This window comes from Rosa chinensis, chromosome 6, assembly GCF_002994745.2.
Source record: "Rosa chinensis cultivar Old Blush chromosome 6, RchiOBHm-V2, whole genome shotgun sequence".
In the NCBI taxonomy this organism is placed as follows: domain Eukaryota; kingdom Viridiplantae; phylum Streptophyta; class Magnoliopsida; order Rosales; family Rosaceae; genus Rosa; species Rosa chinensis.
In genome coordinates this window covers 33,555,348-33,577,415 of record NC_037093.1, presented here as the reverse complement: position 1 = coordinate 33,577,415, position 22,068 = coordinate 33,555,348, and the positions used below count along the sequence as shown (strand labels likewise).

General features: G+C 38.6%; 2 protein-coding genes and 1 long non-coding RNA gene across 3 annotated transcripts; all 3 read left to right on the top strand.

Annotated features, from left to right (window-relative positions):
- Positions 1–61: 61 nt before the first annotated feature.
- On the top strand, positions 62–10,960 carry LOC112169472. The gene is made up of 15 exons (XM_024306499.2): positions 62–317; positions 866–991; positions 1,473–1,544; positions 6,160–6,564; positions 6,703–6,915; positions 7,016–7,108; positions 7,189–7,302; positions 7,389–8,117; positions 8,557–8,826; positions 8,955–9,241; positions 9,639–9,812; positions 9,911–10,018; positions 10,142–10,211; positions 10,295–10,396; positions 10,526–10,960. Exons 4-15 carry the CDS (start codon positions 6,163–6,165, stop codon positions 10,625–10,627), a joined length of 2,664 nt encoding a protein of 887 aa, XP_024162267.2. The 5' UTR covers positions 62–317; positions 866–991; positions 1,473–1,544; positions 6,160–6,162; the 3' UTR covers positions 10,628–10,960.
- Positions 2,365–5,748, top strand: LOC112171214. The gene is made up of 3 exons (XM_024308426.1): positions 2,365–4,874; positions 4,967–5,072; positions 5,167–5,748. Exons 1-3 carry the CDS (start codon positions 2,365–2,367, stop codon positions 5,746–5,748), a joined length of 3,198 nt encoding a protein of 1,065 aa, XP_024164194.1.
- A 3,625-nt stretch (positions 10,961–14,585) lies between the features above and the next one.
- LOC112169447 lies at positions 14,586–15,140 on the top strand. Its single transcript, XR_002924683.2, has 3 exons — positions 14,586–14,639; positions 14,721–14,822; positions 14,947–15,140. It is a non-coding gene; the product is annotated as an uncharacterized LOC112169447 (long non-coding RNA).
- The last annotated feature ends 6,928 nt before the right edge of the window (positions 15,141–22,068 follow it).

Here is a 22,068-nt window from a genome sequence, read left to right as displayed (position 1 = left end):
TCAAAGCAAAACCCCGCCGTGTTCTTCTCTTTACGGATCGAACCCATCTTCATCTCCAAACCCATCTTCTTCCCATAACCCATCTTCTTAGAACACCATCTTCTGAAAACACGGGATTAGGGTTTTCAATTTGGGGATTTGGAGGAGGAGGAAAAGGAGGGAGGGGGGAGTTAAATCTGGATGAAGAAGATGAGGAGGAAGACGAAGACTCAACAATAACAAGAACAAGAACAAGAACAACGAGCTGGGTTACTTGGAACAGTAGCGGAAGAAGATCATCGTCGATATCCTCTGCCCGAGGTGGTCTGTTTGTCAAGGTAAAGTTTGGAATTGGGAAAAAATAATTGAGCTGCATGTGTTTGAATTCTATTTTTGTTCCGTTTAGGAATTTGGGGTGAGTGCGACTTCCTTAATTGGTACTGCATGTGCAATCGTTCATATTCTTCTCTTTGGTTGTTCTAACTTTACCTTGTTAGATGATTGTCAAGTCCTCCGATTTCTGTCAGGTGTTAAAGAGATGGGTATATTTTCAAATGTAAATGTTAGTTGTCCAAAAGTGGGTGCCATCTTTGTTTGGTGAAAGACCATTCTTTTTAGTCTGTTAATTCTTGGTAGATTATACTTATTTGATCGTTTTGTTAATTGGTTTGTGGACTTTGTGGTTAGTAGTTGTTTATTGAATTGTTGGTGAAATTTTTCTTTATTATGTTTTGTATGAACAACCTGATTGTAATTTAGATATTCTTGTTGTCTGTAGGTACTTAGTAAATCTTCTTGAGTAGAAACCTATGTATGTGTGTGCATTGAATGAAACAAGTTTACATTTTTTGTTGTTCTGAAGTTGGTTTTGGTTTTCGAATTGCAGGGAGGAATCGAAGTTCTAAGAACAACAAATCTGGGTCGAAATTTGCTTCTGATTCTAAATGTGGATGTTGAAAGAAAATGGAATGTCAATGCTGTAGGATACCATTCCCATTTTGTTAAACTTCAGGTGTGTTTTTTTGGCTCAAGGATTATTCATATTATGAGCTCAAATTGCAGTTCGTTTTGTAATGTATACTACACTGTTTGAGAGCAAAAGAACTGAACTTTTTTAGAGGTAGACTTATGAGAGTGAAACTAGTTTTCCTGTTTTTTTTTTAACATATAGTAATGAAGTTAAAAGTATAAATAAACCGCCTTATGTTCTGTTGTTGTAATCAAGATACCTAATTGAAGTACATAGTAATGTGAACTGGTCAATGAGGGTGGCTTATATGTTGAGTTTTTTTCCCACTTTTGACAATGTGAATAACTTTGATAAGGCATTGAGTTTTGGTGAAGTATTGATGTAGGGATTTCAGTTCTCTATTAATTTAGTCTGGATATGCTTTTGGTTTATACAAAACAAGAGTATTTAATTTTGAAGGTCCGCCTTAAATTCTCGGCTCCATGTTTTGGTTTTGCTTTTAACCACTGCTTTTGTTGTATAGGGTTTTATCCATTAGAGTTGGGAGATTGAAGCTAGCTAGAGTTAAGCAAGAGTATTGCTGGGAGCTTAACTGGTAAGGTTTTCTGTAAAATGATTCTTTGTATTCTTTATATGATTCATAAAAAATGGTTGTGAATTATTGATCTATGTTGTTTGTTTATTGAAATAGGCTGCTTTATCTCTGTGTGGGCAGTAAGCTTTTGTAGAAAACAATAAAATATTACATCAAACTAAGTGTGGAGCATGTTTATTAGTTGGGAAAATGTTGTCCAAACATTTTGGTATGGTTTGACTTGGTGTCTTATGGTTATGCATTGATCTGCATTTACCATGATGCATTGATCTGCATCTATGTTGTTTGTTTATTGAAATAGGCTGTTTTATCTCTGTGTGGGCAGTAAGCTTTTGTAGAAAACAATAAAATATTACATCAAACTAAGTGTGGAGCATGTTTATTAGTTGGGAAAATGTTGTCCAAACATTTTGGTATGGTTTGACTTGGTGTCTTATGGTTATGCATTGATCTGCATTTACCATGATTAATTAATGCATTTTGAATGTATAAGACAGGTAGGCTACTAGAAGTTTATTAAAAGAGATGCATTTCGTAATATCCATATATTTATGCTAATTGTTGTTTATATCATGTATTGACTGAACTAATTTGATGTTGAGTACCTATATATTTCTGAGCACTGTTAAGGTACTTTTTGAATGAATTTTTGGTCGAACAATTTTGTTTTTTACTTCTCTGACATGTAAATTGGTTTATATAGATGCTTTGCTTAGTCACTTGATATCGGAGTATATATATATGCAAATTGCTGTCTTTTTTAAATGGTTTGGTAAATGTAGGCCTGGTTTGTGTTATAAATTAGTTTCGTGTAATGTAGATGGATAGGTCATGGATGCATGCTGATAGGAGGTCTTATGAATATAAGCTAGGAGTGAAGGAGTTTTGTCAGTTTGCTGTTGATAATGCTAGAGACCCTAATCGCATTTGTTGTCCTTGCACAAAATGTGGAAATGTGAAAGACTTTTCTGCACAAGTGATAAAGGATCACTTGTTTATGAATGGGATAGACGTAGGTTATGATAAATGGACAGAACATGGGGAGGTTGTGGTAGAGTCAGAATCAGATAGTGATATTGATAGCGCAGAGACAGAGGGTGTTGAATCTGAATCTGTGGAGGGTAATGCAGGGGCAGATTATGAAGTACAATTAGATAGTGATGTGGAGTTGGAAGGCAATGAGAATGATGAGCTTTCAACTGAGTGTAATGAATTCAGGCAGTTTGTAGAAGATGCCAACAAACCCTTATACCCGGGTTGCAATAGGCACACAAAGATGAATGTGTTGGTTAGGCTTTACAACTTGAAAGCGAAGCATGGTATGAGTGATGCAGCATACTCTGACTGGTTGATTGCCTTTGCTGAATTTCTGCCCATAGGAAACGAGATACCTGCCTCTGTGTACGAGGCAAAGAAGACTTTGAGTGCATTGGGAATGAATTACACCAAAATACACGCTTGCCCGAATGACTGTATTCTATATAGAAAACAGTATGCTGATGAAATGTGTTGTCCTACATGTGGTATTTCTAGGTGGGAAGTCTGCAAAAACAAAAAAGAAAGGGAGGGAGTACCTGCAAAAGTGTTGTGGTACTTTCCACCGATTCCTAGGTTCAAAAGAATGTTTCAATCAATTGAAACATCGAAGAGTTTAACTTGGCATGCCACCAATAAAAACAAGGATGGCTTAATTCGGCATCCTGCAGATTCTACGTCTTGGAAGTTGGTAGATGATAAATGGCCAGATTTTGGTAGTGAGCCAAGAAACCTACGGCTTGCATTGTCATCAGATGGGTTCAATCCCCATAGTTCCTTAAGTAGCAAGTATAGTTGTTGGCCCGTTATTTTGGTAACCTATAATCTGCCTCCATGGTTGGTAATGAAGAGGAAACACATGATGCTGACCTTATTGATATCAGGCCCTAAACAACCGGGAAACGACATTGATGTTTACCTTGAACCGTTAATAGATGACTTGAAGCTGTTATGGGAAGGGGTGAATGGAGTTTACGATGCCATTAAGAATGAAAATTTTACCCTTAGGGCTTTACTGTTCTGGACAATCAATGATTTTCCAGCTTATGGTAACCTTTCAGGAAGTATAGTGAAAGGCTATAATGCATGTCCTATTTGCCTTGATAAAACAGAACCTACAAGGCTAGTTCATGGAGGAAAGATGGCCTACACCATTCATCGGCGGTTTTTAGGAAGACACCATCCTTATCGAAAGCTAAGGGCTGCTTTCAATAACCAGCCAGAACATGCAACAGCTCCAGTGCCATTGAGTGGAGAAGAATTGTTGAGGAGGTTGGAGGAGGAAGTTCCACAGTGGCCGTTTGGAAAAAAAAAACCTCCTCCTACTTATAGGGGTGCTGAGGATGAAACCAGGCCATGTTGGAAGAAGAAGTCGATATTCTTTGAGCTTGAATATTGGAAGTATCTCCCTGTTAGGCACTGCCTTGATGTCATGCACATTGAAAAAAATGTGTGTGATAGTCTAATAGGGACGTTGTTGAACATTCCCGGAAAAACCAAGGACGGACTGAAAACTCGTTTGGATTTGGCGGAAATGGGTATAAGGCAACAGCTGCACCCAAATCTAGATGGTCCGAAAAAGAAGCGCTTGCCATTGGCAAGCTGGAACCTAACAGTAGATGAGAAAAAATGTATGTGTGGATCATTTCATGGCATGAAGGTTCCTGAAAACTATTGTTCAAACATTTCGAGCCTTGTTTCAATGGATGATTTGAGGCTGACCGGACTTAAGTCCCATGATTGTCATGCCTTAATGCAACAGCTACTCCCAATTGCTATCCGAGGGGTGTTGGAAAAACCGGTCAGAGTTGCAGTAATCAGGCTTTGCCTTTTTTTTAATGAAATTTGCAGCAAGACTATAGATGCTTCAAGGCTTCCAAAAATACAAAGTAATCTGGTCGAAACTTTGTGTGAGCTTGAGAAGTATTTTCCGCCATCTTTCTTCGACATAATGGTTCATTTAACAGTCCACTTGGTTAGAGAAGTTGAACTATGTGGACCGATTTGTTTTCGATGGATGTACCCTTTCGAAAGGTATATGAAGGTGTGCAAAGGGTATGTTAGAAATAAAAGGCATCCGGAAGGGTGCATTGCTGAGTGTTATATAGCTGAAGAGGCGATTGAGTTCTTAGCTGAACTTCTCCTTGATGACAAGACTGTTGGCATCCCAAAAGAAAAATACATAGTTGACAAGCCTACCTCCGGTGCAACTGTTGAGTCAGTTTATGGCAAAGAATTTCAGCAAGCTCATCTATGCGTGCTTCAAAACACTGATGAATTTAGAAGCTACTTTTTGTAAGTCAATCATTAAATTCTGTTTTTTACAGTTTTGTTTATTTTGTTGTTCTAATGCTTATACACTTAACACTTTACAAATATTCTTGTAGGGAACACATGGAGCATTTGAAGAGGGAGTTTCCCAAGTACAAAAAGAATAAAAAATGGCTGCTGGACAAACAAAACAAGACTTTTGGCCAGTGGGTGAAGGAGAGGGTAAGTATTCTCCATTTCTTGTATATAATTGTAGCTAGAAATGTTTTGGATGATTTGAGCACAGAAATGTTGACTGCTATATTTTATTTTGTAGGTTGAATCACAGCTTGCAGAACCAGGTTGTGACATCCCAGAGATTGTGAGGTGGCTAGCAGATGAACCAAGCAATGAAGTCCCGAAGTTTAGTGGTTACCAAATAGGGGGGGTGCAATATAACACTAAGTTTCGCGATGATCTTCGGTCGACACAAAGCAGTGGGGTTTATTTGGTTGCCAAAACACCTCAAGTAGCTACTGCTAGGGACAAAAACCTTATTACTGAAGACATGAGCTTCTATGGGGTGATTGTTGAAATATGGGAACTTGACTATGGTCAGTTTAGGGTTCCTATTTTTAAGTGTGATTGGGTAGAGAATCAAAAGGGTGTTAGAGTAGATGATCTTGGGTTCACTTTGGTTAATCTGAATAGGAAAGGTTATCTAAACGATAGTTTTGTTTTAGAAAAAAGTGTGGAGCAAATATTTTATGTTGAAGACCCTGTAGATCGTAGGTGGCATGTTGTGGTAAGAGTCCCAAAAAGAGACTACCATGAATCTGTTGAGTATGATGATGTTGGGGACACCATTCTTTCTCACCCCCCCCATCGCAACTACGATGCCTACTATTCAGTCACTTGATAACTATCCGGATGAGGAGCCAATGGGTTATAGGCGTGCAGGGGATGAGGATATAGTAGTTGAGGGAGAGTAGTTCACATAGTAGTATTCATGTAATTTATAATTGACATGTGTAAAGGATATTTGGCTAACTAAATGTGTGGTCAACGTTGGTTATTTTCTGTTAAGTTTAATGTACCAAGTTAAAGTTTATGTTATTTTAATTACTCTTACTTTCTGCTTCAATTTGTGTTAAGTGTTTGTTATTTTAATTACTCTTATTTTCTGCACTAATTATGTGTAGTAATATGTGTTAAAGTGTGTTATTTTAAACACTTGCAGATTTATGTACTACTATGTGTTAAGTGTTTGTTTTGGAAATGACTATGATTTTTCTGTTTTGCTGTACTAATGGGGCTAACATTTGTGTAGATAATGGCGGGATCACCATCTGCTAGTGTATCGAAGAAGACAAAGTCGAAGGAAAAACGTGCGAAGCATAAGAAGACCAAGTCTTTGAAGTCACCAACAACATCTTCATTTTCTGATGGATCTCACTCAAATAAGGGAAAGTCCAAAAAGAAAGAAGTTGAACCAACCGGGGGCCTAAAGTTGCTGAAGCGGCATGCGGTGACTATGTCACGCATTACAAGCCGCAAGAATCGTATTCAGAAGAAGGTTGTTTTATTTAACCGAAAAGGGACCCCTTGTGGGAAGGTGGCTAAGCAAATGCAAAGCTACATTGGTGTATTGGCAAGAAGGAAAGTACCGATAATAAGGGAAAACTGGAAAGCGGCAACTGATGAAGAGAAGAACAAAATCTGGCAACGTGTTCAGGTATGCAAATCAGTCTCAGTTTTATTAAGAATTAAAGGTGCAGTTAGTTAGTTTGGTATAATAGTGTTCATTATATTGTTTCAATTTTTCGCTATTTTCTTAACCTTGAACTGATATTTAGCAACGAAACACGCACAGGTTCCATTTTTGATTGGTCCTGAAGCTAAAAAATTGGTCTTGGAATCTGCTGCAACGAAGTGGAGGCAATTCAAGTCTCTACTTACTTCCAAGTACATTATCCCCTATTTGGATGACCATGAAGCCTTGCGATATCCTCCGGATGATTATCCTTTCATCCTTGCTGACCATTGGACAGAATTTGTGAAAATGCGGACGAAGGCCTCATTCTTGGTATAAATGCACTTCTATTAAAATCATTTACTTGTACAAATATCAAATGCAGTTATGTATATATAGACTTCTCATTTAACTAAGTATCCTTATTTTGCAGGAAAAGCGTCGTGAGCAACAAGAGAGGCGCAGCTTGAATAAGTATCCTCATAGAATGTCCCGTAAGGGATATGCAGGGTTGGAGGATGAGTTGGTTAGTGAAACTGTTTTCTACCTTACTAGTATGGAGTTTACACCATGTGTAATGCATGCATTAACTATTTCACTTTGTAGGCTACCGGAATGAGTGACGAAGAAGTTGATAGGGCCACTTTGTGGATAAAAGGACGGCAAACAAAGGATGGCAGTTTCAAGGATGAGGAGTCAAAAAGGACTGCTGAAAAGATAGTAAGTCCAATATAGAAAGCCTATGACTAGGTGTATAAGGTTTCTGAACATGATATGTAATGATATTTCCTACTCTAAACTTTCAGGCAAACTTGAAGAGAAAGGTTGCTAGTGGAGAACTAAATGCTGAAGGGACAAATGATGTCTTGACATTGGCTTTGGGGACTCCAGAGCATGGGGGAAGAGTGCGTGGAATAGGAGGTTTTGTCACTCCCTCTACTTACTTCCACCTCCCTAAACGTAGAAAGGAGAGCATAGAAGCTACTGTCAGAGTTAGTGTGCAGAAAATATTGTTAGAGGAGAGAGAGAAGATAGTAGAGGAGGCAAGGGAGAGGATAATTGAGGAAGCGAAAGAAAAAATACTTGCAGATGAGCGGGCTATGTGGGAGGCCAAGTTTGCTGCACTTGAAGCAAAGGTAAATGGAAAAGAAGGTGCAACTATTCAGCCACATGCATCTGGCCAAGGAAGTTGCTCAAGGACAGTAGATGAGATTGCTCAAGAATCGGATAAAGCTCCGTTGGAAGAAGTAGCAAACATTGTGGATGGAACTAAAATTCGGAGCATTTTTGAAGCAATGGAAAACAACACCCTCATACATAAAAGGAAACGGACAAAGATCGCTAAGGAAGGTAGGTTGGATAAACGTCCTTGCTCCAACAGAGGTAATGAGTTTCCCAAGTTGGTTGAGAAAGCAGTTGTCAATCGTGAGGATGTCACTGAGGCTGTTGAAGAAAATGTCAATCTGACCAAGGAGCCGGAGAATGAGGAGGGGGTAGAATACGTGGATTTGACGATGTGTCCACCCACATCAAAGGTAATTTGGTCTTACTTAACGCCAATAATGAACTGGAAAAGATCAAAGTTTAATTATCAAAACTAAACCAGTCGGTCATTTCATGATTTTTCAAAAAAACTGTACTTGTTTTACTCTCAGTTTTTGGTAGCTTAAAGGCGAATCTTCAATGATCATTTTGAACTTGGTTTGGAGAAAAACAGAGTTGAAGTGAGTCCATTATGCTATTTTTAAGTTACTGCACAGTTAAAGAATTTCATTGCGAATAGCATGAAACTCTGGAAAATAGTATCTTTGAATGTCTACTTGAAATCTGGAAAGTTTTGCTGCAAATCGAAGAAACAATAGTTGGTGGTGAATAACTATTATTCATGTTTCCAATTTTTTGAAACTGTCTCAAGCTTGCAAGTTATTGTTACTTTCCAGCTATAAATCTTGTTTTTTTTTGTCTACATTTTAGTCAAAGGTAGCTGAGGTTGAATGCAAGTTGGCAATAGGTTCTGTTGAACATATTGTTGCTTGTGCCACTGTTATGGAGTGCGAGGATCCTTCCCAACTTGTTCATGGCACTCCACTAGGGAATGGCAATGTGCGCGTTTCTATCTATGCCGCGCTTGAGGAGAAAGCAAAAGTGCCATTTCCTGTGAAAGATGAAATTGAAACAGTGAAGCAGGCTATGGGGAGTTGGATAGCATGGCCTAAACACCTAGTCATAAAATCACATCTCAAGGTAAAAACTCAGTCTAATTCAATCTATAGATACTTCGGTAACATTCAATTGTTTATAGAAATTCACATAACTTTAGATTTGTAGCATATATTTATGATATATACCTCACATTTATTTTCTTATTGTAGAAACCTCCCAAGGATAGTGCTGAAAAGAAGAAGAAAAGGAAAGAGATAGGGGAAGAAGACTCGGAGATTGAATTTGGCTTGGCTAAATTGGCACCATCATTACCAGCTTCATTAAAGATGTTATGTTTGTGGGGTGAAGATGCATTCAAAGATGGGAATACAATCAGCTTCTACATGGAGCCTGAAGTGTTTGGATTTTCTCGCAAGACTTATATATTGGGAAAAGATGTTCGGCGATTGGCAAGCATGAGGGAATTAACTGGAACATGCATTGTAGTGTACCAGAGGTAGGAAATATGCAGTACTGTTATTATATATATATATATATATATATATTTTTTTTTTTTCTTTCTCCCCAATGCCTTGATAAGAAATGCAGTTGCTGAAACTTACTGACTTGGTGTAAATGTTTGTTGCCTTGATAATCGGAGCAGTTGCTGAAACTTACTGACTTGGTGTAAATGTTTGTTAACTTGATAAGAAATGCAGTTCCTGAAACTTACTTTGTGTAAATGTTTGTTGCCTTGATAAGAAATGCATCTTGCTGAAACTTACTGACTTGGTGTAAATGTTTGTTGCCTTGATAAGAAATGCAGTTGCTGAAACTTACTATGTGTAAATGTTTGTTGCCTTGATAAGAAATGCAGTTGCTGAAACTTGCATTGTGTAAATGTTTGTTATCAGGTACCTCTATGATCAATTGAAGGCTTATAAAATGCTTGACATGGTTGCATTTGTTGACCCTTCACTTGTTGGTGCTGTGGGGTGTGGGAATGGAACTGTCAGGGCCCAACACATCAAAGAAAGGCTTGCAACTGCTAAACCAGGACAGATGTTCATGTTGCCATTTAACTCGGGGTAAGTTCACGAAGGTTTGCAAACTTTCATAATTAAGTAACTTGTGTCAGAAACAAAAATTTAGTGTTAAGGATATATGACATTTTGCATGCATGTAGTGATCATTGGACTTTAACACTTGTTGATCCGGACAAACAAACCGCCTATTTTATGGACCCGCTAAAAAGACGCTTACCCACAGGAGATTGGATGTCTATCGTGGAAACGTGAGTCACTGGTTTATATATTGATCACACATGCCTCAATTTTATAAAATCTGTTGAATACAGTACTTGTTGTTTCCTTTCATATATGGCAGAAGTATTGATTATATTGTTGTTTTGGTGTAGTGCTATGCGTATGTATAATGCTGAAAAGAAAAAGCAAGGCCGCAGTTCAGTCCAATGGAAAAATTTGGCTGTAAGATTCACTACTTCTGATTTTCAGAAAACAATATTTCATTTTGTCCGATTTCACTTCTTGAGTCATTTGATTGTGTTTAGGGCATTCCTCCCCAACCTAGCAACAAGGAGTGTGGATACTTTATCATGCGATACATGAGAGATATCATTGAGGATAAAGACATGTCATTGTTTCCTATGAAGGTATCGACATATATATAGCTATAAATATAGTAACTAGACTCAATTTTTCAGAACTTTGTTGTTATGTCCATGCCTTATTCACCAATAAGTTTGGTTACTAATTCTTTTGATATAATAAACTGATTTCAGTGGGAGAGGAGAGGCAGCAGCCAATACACCCAAGCAGATATTGATCAAGTGCGAAATGAGTGGGGAAAATTTGTTGTCAACACATACGTGCATGAGCCTTGAAGTAGTGCACTTGTTGCTGGTACAATTTTGATAAGGAAAGCATCTTTTTTGTGCTTCTCTGCTGGTACATTATTGTCACGCACCATGTGGCATGTTTTGGAACAATACATATATGTGTATCAGCTTTTTGATGTCCCAAGTAGATGGGCATGCACTAGAATGCTTTTCTTGTTTAAAATGTTGGCTTTCTTATTTGGAAATGCACCTCTTTTGCTTTTGAAGTTTAAAGTATTGGTTAGATTACTCATTTGATGGTTTTCAATATTCGTGTTTGATGGAGTACTGTCCATTTGGTAAATAGCCGAAATGAATGCACAATCTAATTCAGGTGATCACACAACAGAATATATATAATGTCGACTGCTCGTTGTCTGAATGGCCGAAAATGGGGCAGAAATTGATTGCCATGATTCATATCACACATCGGTTCTTAACAAATCAGTGTATTATAATTTCTACTCACACAACAGAAGCAACTAAAGTCAGTTGTCCTAAACATTAATCATACAACAGAAGCAATTAACTCTGTTGTCCAAAAACTAAATCACACAACAGTTGCAATTGAACTCTGTTGTCCAAAAACTAAATCAGACAACAGTGGCAATTGAATTCCGTTGTCCCAAATGTTGATCATACAACAGATATAGTCCAAGCACTGAAGTTTGAGGATCAATCAGACAACAGAAAAAATAAAAGTATGTTGTCTGATATGCATAACATACAACAGTTTGAAACCAAGCACTGTTGTCTGAAGGCAGCGCTTCAACTGCTGCGCAGCTGCGCATGGCATCTGCCGAGCCATCTGTCGATCCATCACACAACAGTTATAACACATACCCGTTGCCTGTTTGTTTATCAGACAACTGTGTTCCACCGTTGTCTGAATTTTCAACAGACAACGGCTCGCTCTACAACGGTGGCACTCCAAATCAGACAACAGTTTCTGTCTGTCGTCTGATGCAGTTTTTGGCATAGTGATATGCAGGGTTGGAGGCTGAGTTGGTTAGTGAAACTGTTTTCTACCTTACTTATGTGGGGTTCCTAGTTGTAATGTATGCATTAACTATCCTATTTTGTAGGCTGATGGAATGAGTGATGGAGAAGTTGATAGGGCCACTTTGTGGATAAGAGGACGACAGACAAAGGATGGCAGTTTCAAGGATGAGGAGTCAGCAAAGACCGCTGAAAAGATAGTAAGTCCATATATTTATTGGACTATTTTTGTATGTATAAGGTTTGTTTAGATGATATGTGATGATATTTCCTAATCTAAACTGTCAGACAAACTTGAAAAGAAAGCTTGACAGTGGAGAGCTAAGCGCTGAAGGAAGTAATGATGTCTTAACATTGGCGTTAGGGACTCCGGAGCATGGGGGAAGAGTGAGGGGAGTAGGAGGTTTTGTCACTCCCTCTACTTACTTCCACCTCCCTAAACGTAGAAAGGAGAGCATAGAAGCTACTGTCAGACTTAGTGTGCAGAAAATATTGTCAGTGGAGAGAGAGAAGATAGTAGAGGAGGCAAGGGAGAAGATACTAGAGGAGGCAAGGGAGGAGATAATCAAGGAAGCGAGGGAAAAAATTGTTGCAGATGAGAGGGCTATGTGGGCGGCCAAGTTTGCTGAACTTGAAGCAAAGATAAATGGAAAAGAGGCTGCAACTATTCACCCACATGTATCTGGCCATGGAAGCTGCTCAATGACAGCTAATGAGATTGCTCAAGAAACGAATAAAGGTTCGTTGGAAGAAGTAGTGAACAATGTGGATGGAGCTAAAATTCTGAGCGTTTTTGAAGAAATGGAAAACAAAACCATCATGTGTAAAAGGAAAGGGACAAAGGTTGTTAAGGAAGGCAGGTTGGATAAAAGTCCTGGGTGCAAGAAAGGGAATGAGTTTCCCAAGTTGCTTGAGAAAGTAGTTGTCAACCGTGAGGAGGTCAATGAGGCTGTTGAAGAAAATGTCAATATGATAGATATCAAGGAGCCGGAGAATGAGGAGGGGGCAGAATATGTGGATTTGACGATGCGTCAACCTACATTAAAGGTAATTTGGTTTTACTTAAAGCCAATAGTGAACTGGAAAAAGATCAAAGTTCGATTACTGCATACATGTGTTTGACACCCAAGCTGAACCAGTGGGGCATTTCATGATTTTTGAAAAACCTTTACTTGTAGCTATACTCCCAGTTTTTGACAGCTTAAAGGAGACTCTTCAATGATCATTTTGAACTTGGTTTCGTGAAAAACAAAGTTAAAATGAAATACTTATGCTATTTTGATCAAATTGCACTGTTTCAGGATTTCTGTTTTATTCAGCGTTTCTATCATTTTAGATTCTTGTTTGACAATTCATTTGAACTGCGAATAGCATGAAACTCTGGAAAATAGTAGCTTTGCATGTCTACTTGAAATCTGGAAGTTGTGCTTCAAATCATTGAAAGAATAATTGTTGGTGAATTTTTCTTTCAAGTTACCAGTTTTCTGAAACTGTCTGAAGCTTGCAGCATGTTGTTACTCATAGAATGCTTATGAGTTGCTTATGAGTATGCTTGTGGACTACATTTAAATCTGTTACTATTTCGAATATATATAGGGAACAACTATAAATCTTGTTTTTTGGTCCATTTTTTAGTCAAACGTAGCTGAGGTTGATTGCAAGTTGGCAATAGGTTCTGTTGAACATATTGTTGCTTATGCCACTGTTATGGAGTGCGAGGATCCTTCCCAACTCGGTCATGGCACTCCACTAGGGGATGGTAATGTGCGTGTTTCCATCTATGCCGCGCTTGAGGAGAAAGCAAAAGTGTCATTTCCTGTGAAAGATGAAATTGAAACAGTGAAGCAGGCTATGGGGAGTTGGGTCGCATGGCCTAAACACCTAGTCATAAAATCTGTAGTCAAGGTAAGAACTGTGTATAATTCAACCTGTAGCTACTTTGATAACATTCATTTGTTTATAGAAATTCACTTAATTGTAGAGATGCAGCTTATATTTATGATTTGTACCTTACATTTATTTTCTTATTCTAGAAACCTACCAAGGATAAAGCTGATAAGAAGAAGAAAAGGAAAGAGATAGGGAAGAGGACTCGGAGATTGAATTTGGCTTGGCCAAATTGGCACCATCATTGCTAGCTTCATTGAAGATGTTATGTTTGTGGGGTGAGGATGCATTCAAAGATGGGAATACAATCAACTTCTACATGGAGCCTGAAGTGTTTGGATATTCTCGCAAGACATTTATATTGGGAAAATATGTTAGGCAACTTGCAAGCATGAGGGAAGTAACTGGAACTTGCATTGCTGTGTATCAGAGGTAGAAAAAGTCCTTGAACTGATATTATATAAATATATATATATATATATATATATATGCTTTGTCCGTAATGCCTTGATAAGGAGTATAGTTGCTGAAACCCAATGAGTTGGTGCAAATGTTTGTTATTAGGTACCTCTATGATAAGTTGAAGGCTTATAAAATGCTGGACATGGTTGCATTTGTTGACCCTTCACTTATTGGTGCTGTGGGGTGTGGGAATGGAACTGTCAAGGCCCAACACATCAAAGATAGGCTTGTAACTGCTAAACCAGGGCAGATGTTCATGCTGCCATATAACTCAGGGTAAGTTAATGAATGTTTGCAAACTTTCATATCTATTGTGTCTGAACATATATAACAAATTAGTGTTCAAGATATATGACATTTTGTATACATGTAGTGATCATTGGGTGTTGACACTTGTTGATCCGGAGAAAGGAACTGCCTATTTTATGGACCCGCTGAAAAGATGCTTACCCACAGGAGATTGGATGTCTATCGTGGATACGTAAGTCCCTCGTTTACATATTGATCGAAACGCCTCAATTTTATGAAATCTGTTTAATACACTTGTTTGCCTCCCTTGCATTATGGTACATCATTGATCATATTGTTGTTTTGGTGTAGTGCTATGCGTTTGTATATTTCTGAAAAGAATAAGCAAAGTCGGAGTTCAGTCCATTGGAAAAATTTGGCTGTAAGTTTCACCACTTGTGGTTTTCAAAAAACAGTTTTCCATGCCAAGTTTTCACTTGTTCATTCATTTGCTTGTGTTTAGGGCATTCCTCCCCAACCTAGCAACAAGGAGTGCGGGTACTTTATCATGCGATACATGAGAGATATCATTGAGGATAAAGACATGTCATTGTTTCCTTCCAAGGTATCAACATATATAGCTATAAATATAGTCACTTGACTCAATTTCTATTAAGTGTGTTATTATATCTATGCCTCATTCACCAAAATGATTAACTGATCCTTTTGATATAATTAACTGATTTCAGTGGGAGAGGAGAGGCAGTAGCCAATACACCCAGGCAGATATTGATCAAGTGCGAAATGAGTGGGGGAAGTTTGTTGTCAACACATATGTGCACGAGTCATGAAGTAGCACACTTGTTGCTGGTACATTTTAGATAAGGAAAGCATCTTTTTTGTGCTTCTCTGCTGGTACATTGTCATGCACCATGTGTGGCATATTTTGGAACAATATATGTGTATCAGCTTTTTGATGTCCCAAGTAGATGGGCATGCACTAGAATGCTTTTCTTGTGTAAAATGTTGGTTTCAATGATTGGGAAATGCATCCCTTTTGCTTTTGAAGTTTAAAGTAATGGTTATATGAATCATTTGATGGTTTGCAATGTTTGTATTTGATAGAGTACTGTTCATTTCGTAAATAGACCAAATGAATGCCCAATCTAATTCAGGAATGGAATGTTCAAATGATCACACAACAGACCAAAGCTAATGATCACTGCCTGTTGTCTGAATGACCAAAAATGGGAGAAAAACACATTGTAATCAATATATCACACATCGGTTTTTAACGAATCAGTGTCTTCTGATTAATACTCAGACAACAGAATTAATTGAACTCTGTTGTCTTAAAAGCTAATCACACAACAGAATTAATTGAACTCTGTTGTCCTACAAGTTAATCACACAACGGAAGCAATTGAACTCTGTTGTCCTAAAGTTAATCACACAACAGATATAGTCTAAGAACTGAAGTTTGAAGAGCAATCAGACAACAGACAAAATAAAAAAATGTTGTCTGACATGCTTAACATACAACGGTTGCAAACTGGCACTGTTGTCTGAAGACGCCCCTCAACTGCTGCGCAGCTGCGCGCTTGACATCTGCCGAGCTATCACACAACAGTTATAACACATACCTGTTGTCTGTGTGTTTATCACACAACTGTGTTCCACCGTTGTCTGATTTTTCATCAGACAACGGCTCACTCTACAACGGTGGGTCTTCAAATCACACAACGGTTTTCTGCCGTTGTCTGATAACAAAATTGGTGTAGTGGTACTCCTCCCTGCTTACTATGTGTTTGTGGGTGAGTAGAGCAGAGCATGAGATGCTCCAGAGTGTGGGACACTCCGACCCGAGCCTGGGAGGCTCCCTTATTTGTATGGTGAGAACTTCTTCCCCATATTTGATTGATACCTTCAGCTAGCGGGGCTAGCTCGATTTCTTTTGACCAACGGGGCTAGAACTTTTTCACGAATTTTCGTATTGCGAGAAATATGTTTTATATACGTTGCATGCATCAAGGTTTTAAAGGAATAGATGTGGGAAAGTATCAAAGCTTTACTTTCATTTGAATTATTCCATTTATTTATTTTTGTCCACTCACTCTAACGTGTTTTTCAATACTTTCCCCTGGGCCCTTCGGTTTCAAATGCCCAGTTTGCAGGCAAGTTAGTGGAGGTCGGGCGTACATGGCATATGAGGCATAATTGTCACTACTTCCGCATTGTAGGATTCCTTGATCCTTTACTCCTCTTTTTATATCCCTGTGTATTAGAATTGCTCTGATAACCTTTGATTTTAGTATTGTTGAGTTTTGTGTTTTGTGAAAGTGGAGTTGATAGTAATTTGGAGCAGGGTGGCTCCAAGAGTATAAGGTTGGCTTGCTTGAAGTGTTTTGTGTGTTTTACAGGTTTTTGGGTAGTCCATTTTAGGGGTGACTCTGCCGAATTTTCGGTAGAGCTATTCCTAAGGTGGGCCCCACAGGCCCACCTCGGATTTTAGGGTGAAATTCGGGGCGGGTCCTGTAAAAGGCAACCTACAACTAAAGAATAAAAAAGGAAAGCATGTCCAGCCACAAGTGGAAGAGAATTAGACCACGCCAGGCTGTCCCATTTTGGCTAGTATATCTATTAAGTTGGCTTCTCGGTGATCATGATGAATAGGCCGGATCTAAAGATGACGAGCAAGGGACTGGATGTCATGAATGATAGATTTAACATGCCAGGGAGAAGGAATTCTGCTAGTCAAAGCATCAACAAGGATATTAGAATCACCTTCTGTAACGTCCCGAACCTAAATTCACCGGTTTACTAGTCATTGGGACGGTAAACGACCTTTACTTTCACTTTTACTTTCGGTTTAGTACTTTTAGTGGCCCTAAAAGTTGACTTTTTGTTCGGGTCAAAATTTGAGAAAATGTTCTTCATGGAAGTTGTAGGGGACGTTAAACCGAGCGCGTGGATATGTGGTACGCTAAAATCGGAGCTCGTATGCAAAAGTTATAAGCGAAATACAAAATTACTGTTCACGGTTACTGTTCATGGTAAGTTTCTATAAATAGCCGAGTTACTGTGGTAAGTTTCCATTTTTGGAAACTTACCCGGCTGTTTCTCTCTCCTCTCCCCCGATTCCTTCCTCTTCGGCCCGATTGCTTCTTCCTCCGGTTTCTTCCTCCTCCGGCCGACCCAGGACACAATCCGGCCACCCCCAAGCTCGGTTTCTTCCCCTTGTCACGTCTGTGGAGGTATTTCACGACAATTTGGCCGGAGAACCTCGATTTGGAGCGGAGGAAGCTGCGGTGGCAGTTGGGTACTTTTGCCGATTTCCGGCGATTCCGGCCACCTCCGGTCCCCATCTCGCCGTCGAAGGTTCGGTTTTCATCACTGATCATTTCCCCTATGGCCTTGTATCACGATTTGTTGTGTAGATGCCGAATCGACGAATTGAAATTCTAGGGTTCTTGAGGATTTCTGGGTTTTTGTTCATTGATCGATTTCGGCCGTTTTTAATTGTTATTTGGGAATGTTGTAGTTGAGAAGTTGAATCAGTGTGTTGAGAAGGTGCTACTGTCAAATTTTGGTGGCCATCGGAGATGGTGGCGGCGGCGCCGCCACTGTGGGCGGCGGTAGCGGCGGCTAGGGTAGTTTATAAATTTCAATTTTTAGCTAGTTAAATTCTATAATTATCATAGAGCTTATATGTGAAGTTTGGTGAATTTTGGAGGAGTTTGGAATTGTTTGTGAATTTTCGAAGTTTGGAGTTTTGTGGTGGAATTATGGAAATCCGGCCGTCGGATTTCCCACGTTTTCTTTTTGGAATATGTAAATTGAGGAATTAGAATTGTGGAAGAGATTTGGGTTGAATTTGAGAAGTATTGGAGATAGGGATTTTCGGATTTCGTTTAAGTTCGTAATTATTATATCGGATTACCGTTTATGGAAATATAATTGTGTACAGGGCAATGTCGCGAGCTACGGTTAGATGAAGGAACTCGTCTGCGTGGTTGCCCAATAGTACTGTGAGTGGACGTTTGTTTTAAATAAGTGATGCATGCATTTATTTATTAAAGCTTGTTCTATTTTATTAACGTATTTTCCGAGCATATAAAGATAATTGCGAATTATCTCATGGATTTACTTTTAAATAATGATTCTCATGAAGTATTTATGTTTTGTTACCGGTTGTGAGTTTTGGTTATGAAGATGTTATGCTCGGATTCGAAATTATAAATGATGTTGATTTTCGACGAATTGATTTTCGATGTGATTTTTGAGATTTATACTGTTTATATTATCTTTATAATCGTCGATTTGAGATTTCTGAAAGATTTTCGAAATGGGATTTCGATGGAATAAATTCTTGTTTATTTATTCGAATTTTTATTTGAGACTTTATTTATAAATGGAGTTCGTTTGAAATAAATCTCTATGATTATTTATTGATTACGATTTTGGCATTGGGAATGCCTCGTTGTTGATTTATTTATTTCTTTAGCGTGTGGGACACGCTGTTAATTTATACGACTCTTTGAGTATTTCCGAGTACGGTTGGGAATCGTACCCGTGTTTTCTTTATACGTGGGACATGGGGAAGCTTTATTGAGTTATCGGTTTTTTAACCACCATACCCAGGGTCGTTATATATACATATTATATTACTGGCTAGCCTATTAGTACTCCTCCCTACTTACTATGTGTTCGTAGGCGAGTAGAGGAGAGCATGGGATGCTCTAGAGTGTGGAACACTCCGACCCGAGCCAATAAGGCTCCCTTCTTTTGTATGGTGAAACTTCTTCCCCATATTTTATCGTTGCTTGACTAGCGGGGCTAGTCCGATTTTCACTGTAGCCAGCGGGGCTGGTCGTATTTTCTTGAGAAATGAGACTTCGGTTTTACGATATAGTTTTCGAATGTGGTGACTAGCGAGGCTAGTCAATTTATCGTTTTGGAATTCTTGGATTTAAAGCTAAATGTATTTTTTTTCTAATTGTTGCATGCATCGATTACTAAAGAGAATAAATGTGGGAAAGTATGAAATCCTTTTTCCTTTAAATTGTTTATTTTTGTCCACTCACGCTAACGTTTTTCGTCTACTTTCCCCTAGGCCTTTCGGTTTCTAATGCCCAGTTTGCAGGCAAATTAGTGGAGGTCGGGCGTACATGACATTTGAGGCATAGTTGTCACTACTTCCGCAGTGTAGGATCGCTTGATCCTTTACTCTTCTTTTATATCCCTGTGTATAGTAGTATTGCTCTGCATAACCTTGGGATTAGTATTTTGAGTTTGTGTTTTGTGAAAGTGGAGTTGTTGGTAATTGGGAGCAGGGTGGCTCCAGGAGTATAAGGTTGGTTTGCTTGAAGTGTTTAGTGTGTTTTACAGGTTTTTGGGTAGTCCATTTTAGAGGTGACTCTGCCAAATTTTTGGTAGAGTTATCCCTAACGTGGGCCCCACAGGGCCACCTCGGATTTCAGGGTGAAAGTCGGGGCGGGTCCTGTCAATTTGGTATCAGAGCATTAGGTTGTTAGGTTCTGTAGACTCGTTTCTATTCTGTTACCTTATATACTTGGTGTTGCCCAGTACCTCTCGAGTGATGGCCCGACTGCAGCGGTTCCCCATCGTGTGCTCTTCGGTGCTGTGGTATTCATCAAGTGTGTACGGTACAAAGTTAGTTGGTTTTCTTCTGGTGCTATGCCTCTTGTACGCCGACCTCCTAGGGTTTTCTTTGCGTATTCGATTGGTTAACTATCATGCGCCTATCCCTGGTGATGGTAGAGTAAAACTACTCTACAGTTTCGAGTTGTGCTACGAAATGTGATTCGAGGAAAATGTTGTGGTTGTCTTTTCTTTGATGCCAACAAGTTTGTTGGGGTAGGGATTAAGGTGCGGAAACCAGAGTTCGAGTTGTGTTTGAGTGTCTGAGACGAGCGACAATAGCTTTAGGCTGTCTCTAGATGATATGATTGCTTCGGAAATCAGGATTGTGGGTGGAAATGGACTTGGTAATAATGGTGGTTTTGACTTTGAACTAAGTTTCGGGAAAGATATTTTGTGATGTGATTGGTTGTTAAGTAACATTTGAAATATTATAGGAAATTTTTGGTGGTTCTTTGGGAACCTCAGTGTTGGAAACCATTTACAGAGAAAATTGAATAATTATTCTGGGTTGTTATGGCTAGAGTATTTGTTTTCAAGTGACTTTGGTCACTGATGATGGCAAGTGAGAAGTGATGATAGTAATTGAGAGATATAAGTAGGACGAGATTTTTAGAAATTGTCGATTTGGGTCGTTGACCTAACCAAGGTGTATGAGCATAGTTTTGCTCGAAATAAAAGAGATTGATTTTTGATACCATGACTTATAGTTTTGTCTACCTGAGTCTTGGATGGTAGCGAGTAGGGAGATTAACAAGAATGGGCTTTTACAGTTGATATGTGCTTGAAGTGCAAGAATCGGAAGAATGCTTAAGGTTTTATAATAGAGTTACGACTTTGGTCGGTAAATAATTGGGAGAGTTGGAATCAACTCTTCGTATGTGGTATTATTCAAATGGATTCCTTTGTTTATCCATTTATGAGTGAAACGGTTGTACGTAAATTTGGGGAATAGTGATAGTGATATAGTTGGGTGTTCTTAGAAGTTCAAACGGAATTACTTTGTGATACGGAATCTGATTCGAGTTTTGAATCACCGAGCCTGGAAGGTTGAATTGTGTTAGCTACCTTGGGGGGATTGATTATTGCTTGAATCGATTATATGTAATGGATTCCTTTGGAGGGATTAAGCGAGTTTTGCCACTTTGGTGACCCTTAATTGAAAATGTATAGGGAGTTGTTGGTACGAGTGAGATCCAGTCACCACTTGTCTAAAGGTAAGATGACTTGAAGAGGAAGTAGGAGTTGAGTTGAAATAAATTGATTGAGTTATGTTATTGGAATAATTCTTGGTGAGAAGATTTGGAAAGTTTTTGGTGCAATTTTGGTTAGCACAGGGAAGTCATAGGAATTCTTGTTGTAGCTGAAATTTTATAAGTTAAGCGTCGATTGAGGAGTAGATTCGTGGTTATCTTATCCTCTTTTCGGTAAGGGCAATTGTTGTTTATCAGTTTTGGCCTTAAGTTAAATAAAAGGAGTTGGCTATATTCTAGTACTTGCAAGTTCAACGTTGTTTGACATGACTGATTTTTGGTGATTCTTGTACCATCAGATAATGAACTTCTTTGATATCTCATTTTCTTGTCTTGGGAATTAGATTTTCGTTTCTGGGGTACGCAAAATGTTATTTGTTTAATTAAGTGACTTTGAGCTTTTCTATTTGGGCTCTTGTTCGACTTTCTCTCCAGGTTGTTTTGAGCAAGAGAGTTTTGCGAATTTTTTTTTTTTGCTTAGCAGTGGCTAAGAGTTTTCGTTAATGCTTGAGGGCATATCTATATGTTTAGAACTGTTGAGTAAATAAGGGATGCTGTGAATTTTGTTGGGATTGTTGCCTCTGACCAGATTTCAGCTTGAGGATTTTTCCTTTCTAAATGTTGAATTCTTTTCCTGTTGGTCAAGATTTGGATCAGATTCGGAGAAATTTCTAGTGTTGTTGGATAGTCCATTAGTGGTATGTGTTCATTAGAGGATTTGACACATACAGAATTTAGAACTTTTCTATAATGTCATACCTGTAGTAGAATTGTTATGAGGTGATGTCGGACAGATGGTTGGAAATGTTCTACTTGGAACAGGTGGAGCAGTTATGAGAGAGAGTTTTTCTAGTTATCTAAGGATACTATTTTATTTAAGTTTGATCAGAATTCCAGTCAAGTATCTTAATACAGATTGTGGTGTTTTTGGTTGTGAGAATTACATTGGCATATGAA